At 38.2% G+C, this 20,187-nt stretch overlaps 1 protein-coding gene across 1 annotated transcript in view; it reads left to right on the top strand.

The window, feature by feature from the left end:
- Nucleotides 1–16,982: 16,982 nt before the first annotated feature.
- Nucleotides 16,983–20,187, top strand: part of LOC307267715 (LIM zinc-binding domain-containing Nebulette-like) — a gene marked incomplete at its 3' end in the record, with an annotated part of 42,879 nt that continues 39,674 nt past the window's right edge. The window contains exons 1-2 of the mRNA XM_080050097.1: nt 16,983–17,088; nt 19,737–19,831. Of these exons, the coding sequence (XP_079906223.1) occupies nt 17,020–17,088; nt 19,737–19,831 (164 nt within the window). The 5' untranslated portion in view covers nt 16,983–17,019. The remainder of the gene's footprint in view (nt 17,089–19,736; nt 19,832–20,187) is intronic.

Raw genomic sequence — 20,187 nt, 5'->3', positions numbered from 1 at the left:
CCTATATTGAGAAAGTAAAAAATAAATAAAAAAGTTTTTTTTTTGAGAGGCCCCTAATCTTCGTAGGCCCTGGGGCTTCAGCCCAGGTAAGCCCGTGCATAAAGGCGGCCCTGGCTATTAGCTTTGGGACAAGCATTCAGCTTTTGCTCATAAAAACATATGTATATTCCCCACACCAGTCTGGAAATGCCTCGTTTTTAACAGGACAAAGGATTGGAAAGTATACTGAAGAAGTCTGACTTTGAAGATACTTTTTTCACTGATTTTAGTGGTATTGTTAGCAGCTAGCTCCCGAGCTAGCTTCGCAGTAGCCACCATCTTTTGCAGCATTTTTATTGTGAACATGCCGTTTCCATTAGCGTGTGGCTGTCAGTGCATCTGTATGAACATAGTCTTTCATGTAGACAAGGATAGGTCATGTCAAACTGTTCAAAGTGCGTTACTAGCACTAGACTTGGTTCTTCTCATGGGTAGGCTAAACCTAACTGAGCTAACAGGCTATACGTCATCATTGTTTACAAACAGACAGAGGGCGAGGCGTATCTGGCTTCGCTTCCGGACAGGGGGCGGGGGCAGCTCAAAGATTGTATATTTACGAGGGGAGCTGCAGCACTTTTTAAAAAATAGGCCATTGTGAGATTAGCTGAACATCAGCATAGTACAATAAATTATCTGAAAGTTTTTTTCAGCAAACAATTAAAGAAAAACGTATTAGGGACCACTAAGACCATATAATATGGTGTATAATAGTACCGAAAAGTGTATAATATGGGAGCTTTAAGGTAATGTAAATAAGTTATAATGATACTATTCTCAGTTAAACTGTTTCTCTGTTAATGCTGTTAACACTTTTTAACGGACTATTGAACCTGTTTTGCTTTCTTACCAAGAAAGAAGTGGTAGATGGGTATCAATAATGTATGTGCAAGTACAGAGTCAGGATGTAGTCATGAATGACTAGAGTTCCAAAACGAAGAAATTAATTAAAATGGTCGATTTGTACAGAAATAGAAACACAACGTTTTACACTCTCACAAATCTTATAATGATGGTGAGGCTGATGGATTTGGCAGCCTGTAGGGAGACCAGAACAAACATCTGTGCTGCGAACATATTTTGCATAGCCAAAGCTTCAGTACAGACTTTATTTCCTGAAACACACTGTGACCTCACAGGTGGAAAAACCCGTAAAACAAGGTGTCATTGGCTGTATGGAAACACTCCTCATTCAGTAAACAAGACGACGTCAGTATATCAGTGCCTGAGCTCAGTATTCATTCTGATAGTAAGATTGTAAAGACTTAAAAGGTTCAAGTGTTTTTCAGCAGCAGATATTTAATCATGTAAGAAGTACTTGTTAAAATAATGGCTGTGATACAGACGGTGATATTTAAGTTGGGATACTTTGTGACGCTTGTAATGTTGACAAATTATAGAATATTAGGTGTTATTTAGAAAGCTAAGAGTGTCAAAGCACATATACGTATAAAGGCAAGTGAATGTGCAAACTGTATTTCCTGAAACACACTGACTTCACAGGCTGAAAAACCTGTAAAACAATGTGTCATAGGCTGTATGGAGACACTCCTCATTCAGTGTATAAAGAAAGACAGAGATGGAGAAGAGCTCAACAGTCATTATGATAGTTAGAATGTAAAGAATTTAAAAGTTCAAGTGTTTGTCTGCAGCAGATATTTGAATCAGAAGTATGAGTTAAGATAATGGCTGTGAACAGACCTGTTGCTATGAGATGCGTTTTAATTGATCAATCATGTTGTTTTCTCTCGCACCACTTGTTTACATTCTGCATCTGCCAATTACTGTTATTGTTATTTTATACAGTATGTGGTAAGCTAATATCTACATTAATTATACTGAAGGATTAAAATGTTCCTTTTTTTGCTAAAGAAAAGTCTATAACTTTAAACATTTTAAGTATTTATTTATTGTATTTGATCTTTTTAAGTTTTTAAGCTATCTGAGGAAAATGTGTGTTGTTATGTCTGTCTTGAAACTGTTGTGGCACTGTAATTTCCTGTAAAGGGTTATAAAAGGATCTATTTATCTGTTGCTTATTCAGCTCCACTGGACTCTGATTGCAGCACAACGCAGCAAAAATGGAATCAGCTGTCGAACATGAGAATGAAGAAAGTGAAGGTTCCTGTTTCAGCAGGGCAGCCAGAGCCATCAGGAGGGCTCTGTCCAGGATTTGCGGAGGTACATCTTCACCTCGACCTACCACTGCTCTACGCCTTCGTCATGCTTCCATCACATCCCCTGAGGAAAGGGCTCATACAGGTCCGGCAAGAATAGATTCCCCTGTCGAGCCTCTCACTAGCCCTTCAACTCTTCCTCCCCTTAGTGTTGGCCCTAGTCCTGAGTTTGACACATCCTCCATTTGTGACATTAATGAAGATTTGTCAGGTAGTGATCCCTATGTTTACTCTATCGCTAGCCCTCCTCCTCCCCATGTTATACGTGGTAGTTGTGGTCTTCAACAGGGTGAAGATTACTATGCACTTTTGGCAGGAAGAGATTCCCTTCCCCATGCTCTCACTAGCCCTTCTACTTCTCCTCCCCGTGTTGGCCTGAGTGTTTGCTCTAGTCCTGAGTTTGACACATCCTCCATTTGTGACATTTATGAAGATTTGTCAATTAGATATTCCCCTATCAGTATCCCTCCTCTCCGTCATGGTTCCCTTCCTGCTCTCGATGTTCTACGTCATGGTCGTCGACAGGGTACAGATTACTATGCACTTTCGGCTGCAAGAGATTCCCAACAACAACGTGGTCTCTATTGTGCATCCATGATGACCAATATAAGAATTCCTGACACATCTGATTTGGATGAATGGGACTATGAGGAACCTCCTTCAGAAGCTCGCCTTGAATATGGTTGCAGTTTTGAAGATAAGGTCGTCCCTTTTTTAGAGACCCTCAGAGGAAAGAGAAAGTATAACAGAGATCCATCCAGTAGTATTGCGTCTAACATTCCGTCCTCTGACTATATGTTAGATCTGCCACCTCCTGGTACGCTCAAAGAAACAAGAATTATGGGAAATCCGTCCTCTGCTCCTTTCTGCTCCCCAAAAAACAAAAAGAAATCTGGATTACTACGTCTATCGCCCTGGATTTGGGAAAGAAATCCTTCTTCTCCTTTTACCACATCAGCACCAGATCAAACCTTTTGTTTTCCAAACAGCAAAGACACAGATGATAGTGTCCCCAGTTTTGATAACTCCAAATCTACTTTCAGTGAACCCTCTTGCTCTCAATCCATAGCCAAGACTATTGCTGGTCCGCCATGTCAACAAGTCAGACCTGCAGTGTTCCAGGACTCAACTGTCTGCACTGAAGGAAGCAGAGCACAAGATGCATTTGAGCAGTTATCTTTGCAGTCTGATAGTGAGGCAGAAGGTGAAAGCAACACCATGATGGAAATGGAGGCATCTGTTACAGCCATGAACTACCCAGTGACTAACACCCTGCCGGCCCACATAACCTTCTCAAGCTTCTCCTCAGATTCTGATTTTAGTGAAAGGAACTCCAGCTGTTTGCCTCGTTCTCACAGCAGTCCTTCACTGATTCTACCATCTGCACAGAACCAGACCTTCACTAGAGCAAATAGCGTACCTGACATGCTGTTAAAAACCAGCTTAGAGGAGTTTACACCTGATATCACACTTGATGTAAATGATGAGACCTACATGTTCCAATGCTTCTACTCGGGCCTGTACCAGTGCAGTGTGACAGGCCTGGTGTTCCACATGGAGGGAGAAGGGGACGTGGTTTACAGGGTTGTCCCTTGGGACAGGAGGCAACTGGCCCAACATCACAAGCAGCCTGCAGGACCCCTGTTTGACATCAAATGTCAGCAGGAGTCTGTGTGTCAGCTTCATCTCCCACACTGTGAGATCCGCTCCACAGGTGGATGTGAATTCTTGTCAGTTGCTCATATGAATCACAAGGGCATTGAGTTAATTTCCCCTCATAAGATAACAGAAACCCACGTTGTTATAAACATCACAGGGTTTTCTGCTCATGGAAACGTCAAGGATGAGGACTCGCCACCCGACCCGGTCCGAGCGCTGGTCCTGCTGTTCTACAAACCCCCAGAAGATCCAGATCCAGAATCCATCCTGAATGTGCTGTTGCTCCCGAGGAACGTGGTGCTTCAGCATGTGCTGCGCATCAGGAAGAAATTAGTTGGAGATGAGAACTACATAGAAACATCTCCACACTGTAAACTGCTCCCAAAGCAGGAATACACTCTGTCCACTTTCCCTGAAGACGACTTGATTCTAGTTCAACCAACAGAAGCAGAGTTTGACTCTGACAACTATGACAACTACTTTCCATCATTCCAAGTGAGTTTAGAGAAAGTCATGAAACATATCAAGCTGTTTTTGAGACACACCGACAGCTCAAACAGCGTCTGGGAAAGAAAAGTTTGTCTTTCATCCACAGGAGGGAAACGGTTGTGTGGGCAAAGCACTCTGAATCTCTCTCCAGAGAAGAAGCTGTTTGAGATAAGGAGCAGCTTCATCGAAAGAGTATCAGTCCCTGTTCTAAAAAGTCTGCTGGACAAACTGTTTGGGGAAAAGGTGATACATGTGTCAGAGATGGAGTCGGTAGACAAAGAGCAAACCAGAAGAGACAAAGCTAGTTTTGTCATCGACACGGTGAGAAATAAAGGTGAAGCTGCGAGTTCAGAGATGATCAAGTTTCTCTGTGAGCAAGACCCCTACCTATGTAAACAGCTTGGGTTGAAAAGTGAAGAAATGATGCAAGCAGAGCATTTTGATAAGAATTCCTCTGGCCTTGAGTTATCTGCTCCCTCGACCCCCTCCCCACTCCCCTGCTGAAGTCCTGCCTCCCCGTTCTCTGCCCCTACCTCACTAAGCTCTTTAACTCCTCACTGTCCCATGGAACTGTCCCCTCTGCCTTTTAAAACTGCTGCTGTCACCCCCATCCTCAAGAAACCCGGTCTCGACCCCTCCTTCGTCAGTCACACCGCCCAACCTATCCAACCTCCCCTTCCTCTCCAAAACCCATGAACACCATCATCACCTAACAACTCCAATCCAATCTTCATGCCAATAACCTCTTCGACCCCCTCCAATCTGGCTTTCGCCCCCTCCACAGCACAGAAACCCCTCTCCTCAAAGTCCTCAATGCAAAAACTCTGCAGTCTTGGTGACAGTCCCTCACCATCTTCCAGTCCCACCTCAAGACCCATCTCTTCTCCTCTGCCTACTCCTAGACCACCCCCCTCCCAACCCCCTTCATCTTTGCATTTCTTTTTGTTTGTTTGTCGTTTGTTTTTCCTCTGTAAGGCGCTTTGAGTATGGGCTATACAAATCCCATATATTATTAATAATATATAACAAGTCTTTCTTAATTTTTCTTGTATTTAAAAAATATATAAGACATTCATGGTCAAGTGACGTATGGACAGATGTTAAAAGTTGGATTTTTGCGCATTTGAATCGGGATTGGGATTGTTTCACTTGTTATGATGTAAATCACTTGATTGTTTAATTTTTGTAAACGTTTGAAGTTTTTTTAATTTCATGCTGTTTCATTGTTTTCTGTGGTTCCTCAACAAGAACCAGGTGTCATTTATCATCAACAAAAAATTAACTGTAAAATTTAACTTGTCATGTAGACTATTTATTTACTTTTTGCTTACTGTCCACTGTGTCAATAACACTTTGACTCTGTAGTGGAGTCCGATGTATTCAAGATGAGATCATGACCTCATGTGGTGAAAATTAAACATTGATTTTCACCTTGGTATTAAGTTAATCTTTAAAGGGACTTGATTTCACTCATTGGGAACAATTATGGTATCTATAAAGTTACCTGTACCTTTAATGATTCTATATTATCTTAGTGTGTAACAATTGATTGTATTTGTTTCCCTTTAAATAGCAGGGGGTGTAATTAGTTAGTTAATGATCACAGGTTCAAGTCAAGTCGATCTTCACTGTCTATTTCTGTAAGTTAACCAAGTTGTGAGGCAACTATTTTAAATACTATACTGACATATAAGACTGTTAATAAGAGTCATCACAAAAACAAGATTAAACATTTAGAAAAAATTTGTATATATACTGTATGCAGTCTGCATGTATCCTTCTCCACACATCCACCAGGCCATGAGAATGGAACAGCTGCCTCAGAATATGATGAAAATCTAGATGCGGCTGCATGATTGTGATTTAAAGACCCATTTTCTGTACAGTTAAAATCCCCAACCAATAATAAAATATCCTCTGATCAGCTATTGTATTCATGCGTAATTTTTTCTAAAACAGCTTTTTCTCTCTGTACCATAGCAGAAAAAACACTGGCATCTGGTGGCAGAAAAGGGTTAGGTTCAGACACTGGAGATTTATTGCATGGGTTGTGTGTTCGTTGCTTTGATGATACAAAAACAATGGAAAATTATCAGAAATCTTGTAAGAAAGACATTTGTATGACCAATTTTTAAATTTAAATTTAAATTCTCAAAGCCAAGCATTGTTTGTTTAAAGAGTTAACTTTTTTGTAATTTAAAAAAACTTTTATCCTTTTCTACTGTGGGAGGGTCGGGGTGCAACCACTGTCTAGTAATATTTTTTTTCTTAACTACGTAAGTAAAAATTTACATATCTCTGACAAATAAAGATAAACACAGAAAATAATGCAGAAAACACCTAAATACAAAATACAAACAATTAACGGTCATGCTGTGATGAAAGCTGTGTCAGCACATTTCGGTTTTTAATAATTTCCATTTCCATCAAGGTATCCATAATGAAAAGATAACAACTAAAAACACAATGACCACTGTGACATAGCAAGCAAAGAAAACTCTGTTAATTGTTTTAACCATTTTACACCAGTAGCCAGGCTTTCCTTCTTCCTTCTTGAGGATCTGTGACGGGGCTTTGACCGACTCCCTCAGTTCATCGGAGACTTTCTCCAAGGCATGGGATTCCTCTGTTAGTTTTCTGTCGCTTCCCTGCAGAAGTGGATTTGTGATTAATGAGATTATGGACAAATATAAGATTGCAAGCTTCTGTCCTTTATAATGCAAATTAGAGGAGTTGGTTCATCTGTTATTGTTATTATATTGTCGCATTTGAGATATCCATCTCTGATTTCTATTTAAAATATTCAATAGCAACTTATCCTCCCAAAAAACGGGATCACTGTCCTTATGAATAATGCAAAAACATTCAGCAGTTTTTATACTTTAAAATTATTATTATTATTATTATTATTATTATTATTATTATTATTATTATTATTATTATTATTATTATTATTTTAATTAAGGTTATCCGTCCCTTTAAAGTACAGGTGCCATGCTGTAAATCCGATGTCAGATTATTCCAACAACCCAATAGTTCAACACACTGTATTTCCATTGTTGTTGTTGATGTTAGTTTTCCCTTGAAGATATGTGTTATCCCTATGTCCACTTTAAATCAAGTAAAATGCCATGACACAATTTTATCCGATCAACCACAAAAACCTGGAGGACATTATACAACTCCTGAACTCCTCCTCCTGTTGCCTTGACATTCTGCCCACAGGCTTCTCTAAATTTCTTAGAAACCAAATTCTAACCTCTTTGGCAACTGACTGCAGTTCAAATGGAGTTTCACCAGTAGGCACATCATAGATACGGCAACAGCAAATCAATTTCTTCAAACCTGAAAAGATATGTTTGACACAACGGTGAACATTTTTTTAGCATATTCAAAATAATAAACCAGTTTGCATTGTAAATTGTAATATGCCTGTAAGTATTCAAATCAAGCAGTACAATAGAAAAGTAGCACTAGAAAACTGAACCAGAAAAATGAGATCCAGAGGTTTGTAGAACATATGCTTAGCGTCACCTGTTACACAGTTACAGGTTCTGACTTTGTCTTGTTTGTCCCCACAGTCGTCACTCTGGCTTTGGTCTTTCTCCAACAGATACTTCACGAAAATAGTCTCCAGGAGGCTGAGCATCATCATAGAAAATATCCCAAGGCAGTAGACCACTAGAAGGAAAAGATTACGTCATTATTGTGGACAAATAATCACACATTGGAGTGTAGTCCAATTTTTTTTATGACTTGCAATTTTTTATATTTTTTATATAGACAATCATACAACATAACATACAGAAACGAGTCTGTAGCTACAAACACACAGCCCCTCCCACCCCACCCCCCACCCCATAACCAAAACAGTTAAGCAAGGCTGATTTTTTTTTTTACCTATAAGCGGAACCCTGTCTGAAGTGGAAGGCAGAATTTCATTGAGAATTAGCTGCATCACTGTAACGGCGAGGAGCACAGTGACTTTGAATCCGAGCTTCTCTCCGCCAGTGTCTGAGATCATGAATGAAGCCAAGTCCATAAACAAGAAGAACAGGACGGGAAGCATGAAGTTGACGACATAGAGGACGGACCGCCTCTTCATGGTAATCTGAGAAATAACGTTAAAAGATGAGCTCAAGATTCAAGATGGTTTTATCGTCATATGCACAACAATTACAGGGTCTTTAATAATCCGATTAGCTGGTTGATGCAGAAGTTTAAAGGTGCTACGAGGAACTTTTTAATATTTCTGAAACAGTCTAATTATTCCTCTGATGATCATAAATTACATGTAACAGCAAACAAGACCATCAGTGCAAAGAATGCTATTTTTATATAGTTTTTCTAAATGCCTTTGTTATGGGTACGTTCACCCAGGAACAACAGCTGGCGTAGTAAAAACACTACCGCTTTCGTCCAAAGGGGGTGCAAGACTTTTAAAAAAAATTAAAGTTTCTTTTTGCACCTTTAACTATACAGTAACAAGGTAAGTAAAGGCATCAATCAATAATTCCAGATAGGATAACATTTTTAAAAACTAATTTAAATAAACAAAGTGTATGTATCTATGGCTTTGGGGATTTTCATACTTTGACATTCAAGCAACAACGGAAGGTTAAGAAATACTCTATGTGAAAAAGGAAAGACAGAAATAATGTAAAGATGAAAAGAAATAGATATATAGGAAGAAGGGACCAAGAATAAAATAGGACTAAAGGAAAAATGTAGGAAAAGTTTTTGCCAAGCCATCATAGAAGTGAAGTAATGATTTTCTGTAGGGTGTTAACTCACATTTAAAGTGTAGTGGTACTTGAGTAAATTGTGAGTTTTAGATCGGCATGTTAATACATACAGTGTAAGTGATCATTGAACGGCCATCCGTTTCTTTGGTGAGGTTGAGGCTGATGAACAGCCACTTATACGTCTGCATGACATCACGAGAAAGCGATTCGGTTAAGGAAGAGCCAAGAATTGAAGAAAGCTGTAACTTATCATCTAAGGAGATGGAAAAAAAGTGTGAAGCTTCCTTGCAGTTAGCCATGACTCCCCCCGCCCCCCCTCCTATACCCATCCACAAACAGAGCAGAATTGCAGATTGCATAATAAATGTTGTCAAAATCCCTCTGTAGGGATTGTAGACCATACCGAACAGCCCTTGACGTGAGACGGACTTGAACGAGATGTTGCAGCGCTGAGTGTCAAAGGGGAAATAGTAAACGGTCATCCTGCAGCTGCAGACCACCACCTGTTCACTCCAACATGAGACTTGACCGCCAGAGTCTATGATGAGACGAGGACTTGGAGGAGTTTTGTCCTTCTCTACCCTGTTTGAGAACCCACATGTATACAAGCAAACACTAATACAGATACTATACACAGCAACAGAAAAGTCATAACTAATCAGGATACTGGATACTACATGCTAACAGTTTCCACATCCAACTGTCTAAATACCAAGGCAAACTCCTTGTATGTGAAAATTGGCAATAACTCAGATTCTGAATATGCTTCCTGCATGAACGGACATTTAAGGCCTTTGCACACCGGGCGCTTTTTATTCGTGCAATTAATTAGTTAATTACCAAACTTATACAGTCAATACAAGCTTCCACACCAGCGCCGTAATTTCGCTTTGCGAATTTGCATCTTTTATTTTTTTTGAACTGAGTTCGATTTTTCTGGGACGTCGCTTCATACAAGTGAGACGCGACAAAATTCACATTTCAAAACATTCACTTTTACGTGCCGTTTATTCCCGTCGCACCCGGTGTGCAAAGGCCATAACACTTACATTTCTGCAATGGTTATATCTGGCTTCCACAAAACTCCAGGAGGAAGATTAACCTCTATAATTCCGCAAAAGTCTTCTTGATTCCAGGAAATGTGTTCATTCTTCCAAATCTAGAGAGGTAAAATAAGGTAAAAAAAAACTAGCAATAAAAGGAAGGAGAAATGCTCTTTAAAGATGGAGGCAGTGATTCTGGACAAAAGCTTTTTGTCAAATTGTATTGAGCCAAAATTGGTGAATATCCTCTTAAGACCTGCAACATGTCTGATCTACAGTATGTGTGTGTGTTGAAAAAACAATCCTACAGCTGGTTGGTGAGAGCCCCTTTGTATACATACAAGTTTACAGAGCCTAGTCTGTGTATTAACACCAGATTTACTTTTTCAGCCACACGCACAGTACAGACAGGTAGCCGGATCATGAGGAGATATTCACTGATTTTGACAAAAAGTGATTTTGACAACAAACGTTCTCCAATATGGCTGACTCCACCTTTAAAGGATATATGAGTTTCACATCAGACTGAAAGATGAGGATTAATTCAAAAGTTTTTTTTCTACAAGAGGACTTACCATGCCAAAGCCAACGTGAGAAACGAAGGTCTGGTCAATCTCCCTCTGTAAGAAGGCAAAACATTTTTTGTGAAAATCTTTCCAGCCATAGAAAAGGCAGCACAACCAACACAAGACAGTCTTAAAATGAAAAGGCAGCACATTTACTTGCAACCAGTGTGTACACATTACATTTTATTGTCTTATTTTGAAAACTATTTATCATGTTTTATATAATTTATGTCCATTACATTTAAATGCAGAGACAATTTTTCATTGTTCTTATGTAAAAAAAAATAAAAAAAAACATCAGGGAAACACCTGTTATTCTGTACTTTGTTCATCTTTTTGTCCCTAATAAAAATAAAAGGCAGCACAACACAAGACAGTCATAAAATGGCAATCACTCAAAAATAACAGCCCTTATAAAAAAAGGAAAGAAAAAAAAACTTAACAAAAGCTTCAGTAACAAAACTAGATTTTAAGAATCGTCTTCTAGGTCACAGAATTCATTAATGCAGTATAAGACTTCTGTCAACAAAAAGCCAGAAACCTGAGCTCCATAAATTGAACTCTTTCGTCACGTTTTTGATATAATACTAACAGATAAATTGTACCAAAAAGATTAAAAAAAACACATTTAAAGCTTTAACGACTTACCACATCTAGGATGGCATGCAGCAGGAAGAGCAGATATACTGTTGTTGGTTGTCTGTGGTCTTTAACAGGCCGAGTCATAGAGAAGAGCTCTTTGGATTCAGTCAGATTCAGGTAGTTTATAAGATCCTGGTAATTACAGACTTTTTCAGTTGACTCCCCGTCCGCAGCTAAAGACATCAAGAGACATTCACGATGAGAGAAAAATGTTGATTATTCCAAGAGAAATTTACAGAAATATGTTTTTAATGCTTTAAATTACAATTGAAGAGTAATTATTCCAATTTTCCTGTGAGGAAAGTTTGTGCTTTAAAAAACAATTCACTTCTCTGACAAACCCAAAGTTGCATAGTGCTGCTTTAAGTAGGCAACACTCATCATCCCACAATTTTGCAATCATACAGTATATAACTTTCTTTAATTCCATAATAAACTGTGATAATCTATTCGGTCTTACCAATTTAAAAACTCAATTCTAGTCATGCAGATAGTTTTGAGATCTGTGATAATTCTGCCTCTCTCAAAAAATGGAATGGAATTTCTACCTAGACTGCGTCCACCTTTCTCTGTATTAGCCACAGACTTCCAATGTAATTGGTAAAGTTAATTCCAATTCCAATGGATTCCATGATCCATTCTTAGACTGTCCCTTATGAGGAGGAAGACCACCTTACCTGTGAATAGTAGAAGGAACAAAACAGCAAACATCATGAGTGCAGGACCAGTGACAATCCAAATTCTTGGACAAAGTCTAAATACTGTCCGTCTAATAATCTTGCCTATCAGTTATAATACCACTTACTCAAACTGGAGGAGGGCGGGGGCACAAGATGCATTTGGGCAGTTATCTGGGCTGGCAGATAGTGAGGTAGGAAACACACAAACAAACACCCTGCCAGCCCACGTAACCTTCGCAAGCTTCTCCTCACATTCTGTAGAGTAAACTCCAGCTGTCTGCCTCGTTCTCAAAGCAGTATCAGAATTAGCTTTATTGGCCAGGTTTGCATAAACAAACAAGGAATTTGTCTTTGGTTAACCATTTGCTCTTTAAGTACAACACTCACTTAGAAATATTAAAAAATACTGCTAAGTTGGGGTGCTCTGGTGGCGTAGTGGATAGAGCGCGTACCATGTTGGCTCCGGCCTGTCGTTGCAGTGGTCGCAGGTTTAAATCCGACCCGTGGACCTTTACTGCAGGTCATCCCCCCTCTCTCTCTGTCTCCCCATTTCAACTCTGTACTGTCTAATAAAGCTTGAAAATGCCCAAAAATAATCTTACTAAATAAATAAATAATACTCGTGCATTACAAATTTACTAAAAAAGAATACACAACAACAATTCACATAAATGTATTGCTGGCAGATAGGTAGTTGTAAATTCATATTTTTAATCACTCACTTGACACTTTCCGATAGCTGCTCTCTATGGGCCGGTTTTGCAGACATGGATTAAGCCTAGTTCTGGACTAAATTGTACTTTCAATGGACAATCTCCATTCAAAATTCCATTTAGTCCAGGACTAGGCTTAATCCATGTCTGTGAAACTGGCCCATTATGTGCATTTGTCTTTCTTATGTACTTAATACAGCTTAACTGAAATTCAAACGGACCATAAATGACCGGTAGAATTGCCTAATCACGACAGCTCACTGTTACTATGGCATCCAGGCGACATCTACCCGAACAAGTCTATCAGAAGTAACAATATAAAACACAGAAAGCATTGTGTGACTCACCGTTCAGTGTCCCACGGAGAGGAATCATTTTCCAATTGCAGAATCAGAAAAATTCCCAACTTACCGCTATAGCTGAGGGGAATGAGCCAGGGAGCCGTCAATCAAAATGAGGCACATGTCAATCAAAGTGTTAATGACCAGTTCATCTTAAACTTAACTAAAGTTATTTATTTGCTCATTTATTTGAATTTTTTTTTTTCTCTTTCTATTATTTTTGCACTTATATAGGCTATATATTTATATTATAAACTTTGTAGGATGACATTTTACAGCATCCTACAAAGTTTACAATATATACGTATACAATAATATTTTAAGATGATAAAACAATTTTTTCTACAACAATAAAGTAATATAAAAATTATGAGATAAAGTTTTTCTTCAAAGGCCCTACATTTCTCTCCTTGGGATCCATAATGTTATATAGAAAGTTTATTGTACCTTAAAGCTACTACAAGTAAGTCGGCACGTTGGCGACACCTTTGAACAAAAGCGGTAGTATTTTTACGACGCCAGCTGTTTTCTAGCTCGTGCGGGGAGAGCAAGATTCAAATAATCAGGAAGCAATATGGTGCGTGTCCGTGTGTGAGGGCACCGGACTCTTTTCGGCTTCCAGAGAGTGGTTAGTGACACAGCATCAACTAATGCCAGTAAGTGCTAAACACACACCTGATTGCAATGAGTTGATGCATTGTCACCTCTCACGTAGCTGAACGAGTCCGTGTGCGTGAGATGGCAGTTAGTTAGTAGTCTATGGATCACGATGAGGTAATGTGTTTATGTTGTTGTAAATAATGACTATTTCAGATGAATAATGGTCATCTGATGATGCTGGTGAGGCAAAGTAAACTGTGTTTTAGTAGGCTACCGCTCATTCATTTAGGAGTAAACACTGCAGTCTAGGTTCGCTCCGTGAAATTGTGTATACGTTGCTTGGCAACGCCCTCCCGCCCGCCTATCACTCTCCCTTTTAGCTTTGCTTCATTGCATTTTATTTTTTTTCTTTGATGGTTCAGCCCCGTTATCAGTCATTATGACTACAAACAACTGTCTCAAACAAGGCTCCCGCTCCCCTTCCCTCACCTGGAGCCATAGGCTTCTCAATTCACGTTCCTGCGCCACACTGAAATCTGCGACCAATGCGGATATGTGACCATAGAGCATGCACGCGTGAACCGAAAATCGGACTGGGTGTACGTAGGGTTGGCCCGAATTATTCGAATATTCGAATACTCGTTCGGAAAATTAGTATTCGGAGCTTAAATTGGTATTCGGAGCTTCGTTTTTTTATAATTTTTTTTTTTTATACTTTTTTTTTTTTTTTTCAATTTTTTTTTTTTTTTTCAACATTTTTTTTGCAAGATGCTAGTACTGCAATATAATGTCATCAAATAATTTTATATTTTGATATAAAAGTTAGTAATATTGTAGTAGTAGTAGTAGTATTGCTCATTTAGGAGGATATTACATCACTAAGTGTCATAGCGCATCCATTACTTCACCTCCGAGCGCGTAAATCTTCAACAAAATATGCAGATACTGTCAAAATCGGTTCCAGGGAGTATATAGGGATTATTAACGTTTTTTAAAAAAAAAATAAAAAAAAAATGTTTTAATATTTATTTTTTTTTTTTTTATGTTGTTTTTGATCGTGTGTTTTTCTGGAACGAATATTCGAATATTCGCTCGGAAAAACCAACGAATATTCGAAGCCTGAAAAATGGTATTCGGGCCAGCCCTAGTGTACGACCAGATCAAATGCAGTAATAAAAACTATATAAAAACGTCTTTCTTTGCACTGATGGTCTCGTTTGCTGTTAAAGGTAATTTATGATTATGAGAGGAAACATGAGGCTGTTTAAAAGATATTTAAATGTTACTCGTTGCCGCTTTAAATTACTCTTCAAACAATATCTCTTAATATATTGTATACCTCAATCAGACAGCAGGGGGCGCCATTTGCTTGTTAATGGCCAGAGTGAGTGGTTTGGGCTCAAGCTCTTCAGTTATTAGTCAAAATAAAACAGTAAAATATAATTATATTTATAGGTAAGATATATAAGTAAGATATTGCAGTACATATATGCATTTATTTTTTAGAGGTAATTTAGACTATTTTTTTAACTTAGTCCATCAAAACTATGACGAAATTAAGGAAAATGTGTAATTGTTAATACAGTAGTTGCTGTTATCCATTCCCTACACATGTTTACAATAATAATACTTTGAAAACAACTTCTGAAATATATATATTGGCTTAAAAGAGTCCAATGTTGGTGGGTTTAAGGTTGAGCATTGTTGTTGGAATTACATGAGGATTTACATAACAGACTTTGTAAGAATGTAATTGAAGAAATTTAAATAACTTTTAAATCTCACGTGTTAACCTAAAGGGGGTTCATTTTGGATGAACAAAAATATTTAGTCTTTTTCTATTAAAATCATGGCAATGGTAGCCCCACATACAACCTCAGCATCCTGGAATTTACACCAAATTCTCAGGCATAGCTATTGAAAAAGAAAAAATCGTTTTTACTGGTTTTCCAGCCGTTGATTTCATATGTAAAGGTATTTCTTGTTCTCGGAGAAACACACTTGTCTGCTTGTCATGAGGTTCTTGGTTTTTAAGACATTTTAAGATACTTCAGGTGCTCAAATTCAGATTCGGATTATGGAAACCACACACGGATATTCTGATGTTGTGATTGGACTACAAAGATGTCCGACTTGGAGTTTGGAGTGGATGACGTCGCGAAAAAGAGATCGGCGAACGTTCTACACACACATTAGCTAAATGACGGTTAGCTAGTAAAAACAAAGTTTAGCTAGGTATCATATTTTAAAACGAGGAGCGAACTAAGATGCGAGTTTGCCTATATGAACCCCGACAACAGATACATACAGTAGCCTACTATATGTGGACTTAAACGTTTTATTAAAGTAGACATTTTCTGTACGTACTCACCATCTGCTGGCGTCGTCAACGGCTGCTGCTGCTGGCTGTCAAACCGTTAGCAAACAGTTTGTAGCTTTTACAGACGATAAAAAACAGCAACTTCCAAAAAACTTATCAGAAATATCCCGGAAGTATTAATAAATCAAACAAAATAGTCGACTATTCAAAGAAACATGGCTAAGGATGGAAAAATAAGGATATTTTACATATATTGTGACGTAAATTAATTTTTTTGTGGAATATAAAACTACTACCAACAGGCACTTTACAGCAGGCGTGGAGGGAGTGTTTTGTGAATATCAACACATGCACCTTTGTCAACATTTTATTTTATAATATTTATGTTTTTTTCCTATTGTATTGTATGTCTATTTAGTTTTGTTATTTTATAATTATATTTGTTAAATTACATATTTTTTATTTAACTTTATTTTATGTTATTTGACTCTTTTTGTTTGAGGCTCACTATTTTATTTTTACATCAGTCTATTAATGTCTATTAATTAATTTATCTTATTTTATTTTATATTTCATTTTGTTTGATTTAATTTTTTACCATAATTTAATTTGATTATTTTTTAATTTGATTTGATTTAATCTAACTGAAGCCTAATTTATTATTTTATTTTTATCATTTTTATTTTCCATTTCTATTTTATTTTGAAAGTTAATCCTGTTCCCGTTTTTCTCCTCCCTAACTCCATGTAGCTTTCTTACGGTGGACTCCTAGATCCCAGCCACAACATCGCAGCATCCAAGCATTCAGACCCGGACAGATAGTCGCTGAGTGAGGCAGAAAAACCACCGTCTCTCTCGGTACATTTATCAAGGCTTTTCACTTTGTTTACAGTGACGCCATAGGGACCTTTTGGGCGCGTGTTGAAAGGACATTTATTGACTAGGATAAATCGCTGGATAACAAGTGGAAATTCAACTCGTTTGTGGATTATTAGGAGGATCGGAGGCATGAACCCCCAGTGTGCCCGATGTGGGAAAATCGTCTACCCGACTGAGAAAGTCAGCTGCCTCGACAAGGTTAGAGGAACACAGGTGTATGGCTATCCATCTTCCAAATTCCAAAAAAGTGGCATAGGCACAAATTGTAGGATATTTTTCTGTGGTCCAGGAAGACGAGGATAAGTTTATTTAGCATATAAAGAACATTTTATACATGAGGACAATTTTTTTTTTACTTAAAACATGTGAAAAAGGGAAAATATATATGGACAAAAGAGGGAGAGAGTTATTGATAAACATGGATGTACATGAAAACAAAAGGATCATAAAAGTCACAATGCATAGAGGAAAAAAATAGCCTATATTAAATGACTTCCTAACAGCAGGTTTTTTTTTTTTTTTTTACCTTAAAACATGTAAGAAAGGTGAACAAAAATATGAATAAAAGAGGGAGAGAATTATTGAAAAACATGGATGTACATGAAAACAATAGGAGCATAAAAGTCAAATGCATAGAGGAAAAAAATAGACAATATAAAATTACTTCCTAACATTCGAGGACATTTTGCATTTTTGGAAGGTTGTGGAGCCATAGCTTAAACTACTGTCTCTGTTTTAAGCTTTCTCAATATGCTAAATTGCTATATTAATTTAACAGCTGAGGTGATCATTAAAGGTGCAGTGTGTAATATGACATCATCAAGAAAGTTCTACAAAGTTCTAGAATGCAACGCTCCCTGGGTAACCCCAACCCTTTAGAATAATAACAGAAGCTACAGTGGCCTTCAAGGACAAGAACAATTCTACATTTTAAACAATGCACCTGATGACATTCCAACTATGACACTTTCAAGATGGCGGCAGTAGGCCTTGGTCCAAAATATGCAGAAATATGGACATATATGAAACCCTTTCTAAGGGAAAAATAAATGATTAAAAAAAAAAATTCAGCTATTATGCACTAAATTAAACGTACTTATGGATATTATAATTACTTTCTACAAAATCTGCTAGGAAATAAAACCCAAAATTCTACACACTGCAGGTTTAATACGGTCTTCAGTTTAGTTTTAATTGGTACAGCAACAGTTAGGGCTGGTCTAATATCTTCACAAAGTTTAGTCCAGGTTGTAGCATCAACATAGCTGAAAAAGCAAGTTTACAAGTACAGCAAGTAGCCTACAAAAGTGAACCGGCCAAAATCTTATAAAAACTGGATATTAGAAAAAGGGTAAAACTGAGAACCTGCATTTTCCAAGACAAAACCAGCAAAACCAGCAAAACACAGGCCTTACAAACAGCTCAAACAAATGTCATATTAAGGCCAAAATATATTTACAGCAGCGTTTATATTTATGCCAAGTACTGCTTGGCTGCCCACACACACGCACACACACACACACACACACACACACACACACACACACACACACACACACACACACACACACACACACACACACACACACACACACACACACACACACACACAGGGATATAATAGGAATATTTTACAACCATCTACATAAACCTTTTTATTGCCAATCTACAACAGTAAGCAATCATTTTTGCGTTTGCATGGTACTGACACCACTGTTAGTGTAGTAGCCTGTTGCATAATGCTGTTAAATTATTAATATTTTCTACAGCAGTCTTATGCGTACACTGTCTGTGCTATGAGGCATCAGATGACAGGACAGCATGTAGGCTGACACGGCTCTTACATGATATACCAGCAAGCGCCTACTCCTCATTATAAAACCAAACTCACATTTCACAAAGCTGCAGCAGTTTTGTTTATTTTTTATTTATTTTTTAAGATATTTTTTGGGCATTTTTATTCTTTATTGATAGTGTAGAAGAGACAGAGTTGAAATGGGGCAGAGAGGGGAGTGACATGCAGAGAACGACCGCGGGCTGGAATCGAACCCGGGTCCGCTGCTGGCTGAGGCCCATGGGGGGGGGGGGGACGCCCTACCAACTGAGCTAAGGGCGCCCCCTGTTTTGTTTAGTTGAAGTTGTAAAAATAGTGTAGAATCCGTTTTCATCAGAGTTTTCCAGTTTTGTAAGAACCAAATGTACCCTCTGTATTGCCTTGTTTAAAGGGACACTGTGTAACATTTTAAGTAATTTATTAGCTAAAATCAATATCCTCATTCATAAATATGTCCTCATTGGTGTAAAATCACCTCTGTCAATAATCGGAATTATCCTCCTGAGCGGAGAATTACAAATATTAATATTACATTTTGTACATTGAGCAGGCAAGTCTTATGGAGGCATCCATGTTTTTGGAATGTCATCAGGTGCATTGTTCAGAATTTAGAATTGTTCTTGTCCTTGAAGTCCACTGTAGCTTCTGTTATTATTCAAAAGGGGGTTACCCAGGGAGGTTGCATTCTAGAACTTTCTTGATGACGTCATATTACACAGTGTCCCTTTAAAGTGACTAAACTTTGGCTCTAAAGTACCTGGTACCTGGTTCTAGGGCTGCTGCATGATAGGGACAAAATATCATATCCTGATCATTTTAGCCTTAATGACAATATATATTTTTATGTGCATCAAAATTCAAATATCAATATTTTCTGTTTTTCAATTCAAGAAGTGAAACTTTTATACAGTATATATTTTTTTACGTGTGTGTGTGTGTGTGTGTGTGTGTGTGTGTGTGTGTGTGTGTGTGTGTGTGTGTGTGTGTGTGTGTGTGTGTGTGTTTTCTGCAGAACTGGCATAAAGGATGTTTCCACTGCGAGGTTTGCAAGATGACGCTGAACATGAAAAACTACAAAGGCTACGACAAGAAACCCTACTGCAACGCGTGAGTCCTAATGCTCTCGTAACACACACACACACACACACACACACACACACACACACACCTGACAATGAGTGTTGTTAAAGCTATAGTGCGTAACCTTTTCATATAAATGAATGTCAGTTCCATTCAAGCCATCGCCAAACGAGTTGACACAAAGTTGATTAAGCCTATTATCAGCTCCACAAAACTATCTCTGTATTTCTCAGTATGGCAGCGTTTACAAACTGGTGTCCCCCCCCCGTCCCCCCATGACACTGGTGCAGGAGCTCAGAAAAATCCCAAGAAGAGCCCAAGAAATGTTTCAGTTGTTGATTCTACTGCTAAGAAAAAAAAACCTGGACGTACAGCAGAAGGTA

The sequence above is a fragment of the Ammodytes marinus genome, assembly GCF_949987685.1.
Source record: "Ammodytes marinus genome assembly, chromosome: 21".
NCBI classification, from domain to species: domain Eukaryota; kingdom Metazoa; phylum Chordata; class Actinopteri; order Uranoscopiformes; family Ammodytidae; genus Ammodytes; species Ammodytes marinus.
The sequence above is the reverse complement of the archived record's forward strand: the minus strand, read 5'-3'. Positions and strand labels throughout refer to the sequence as shown.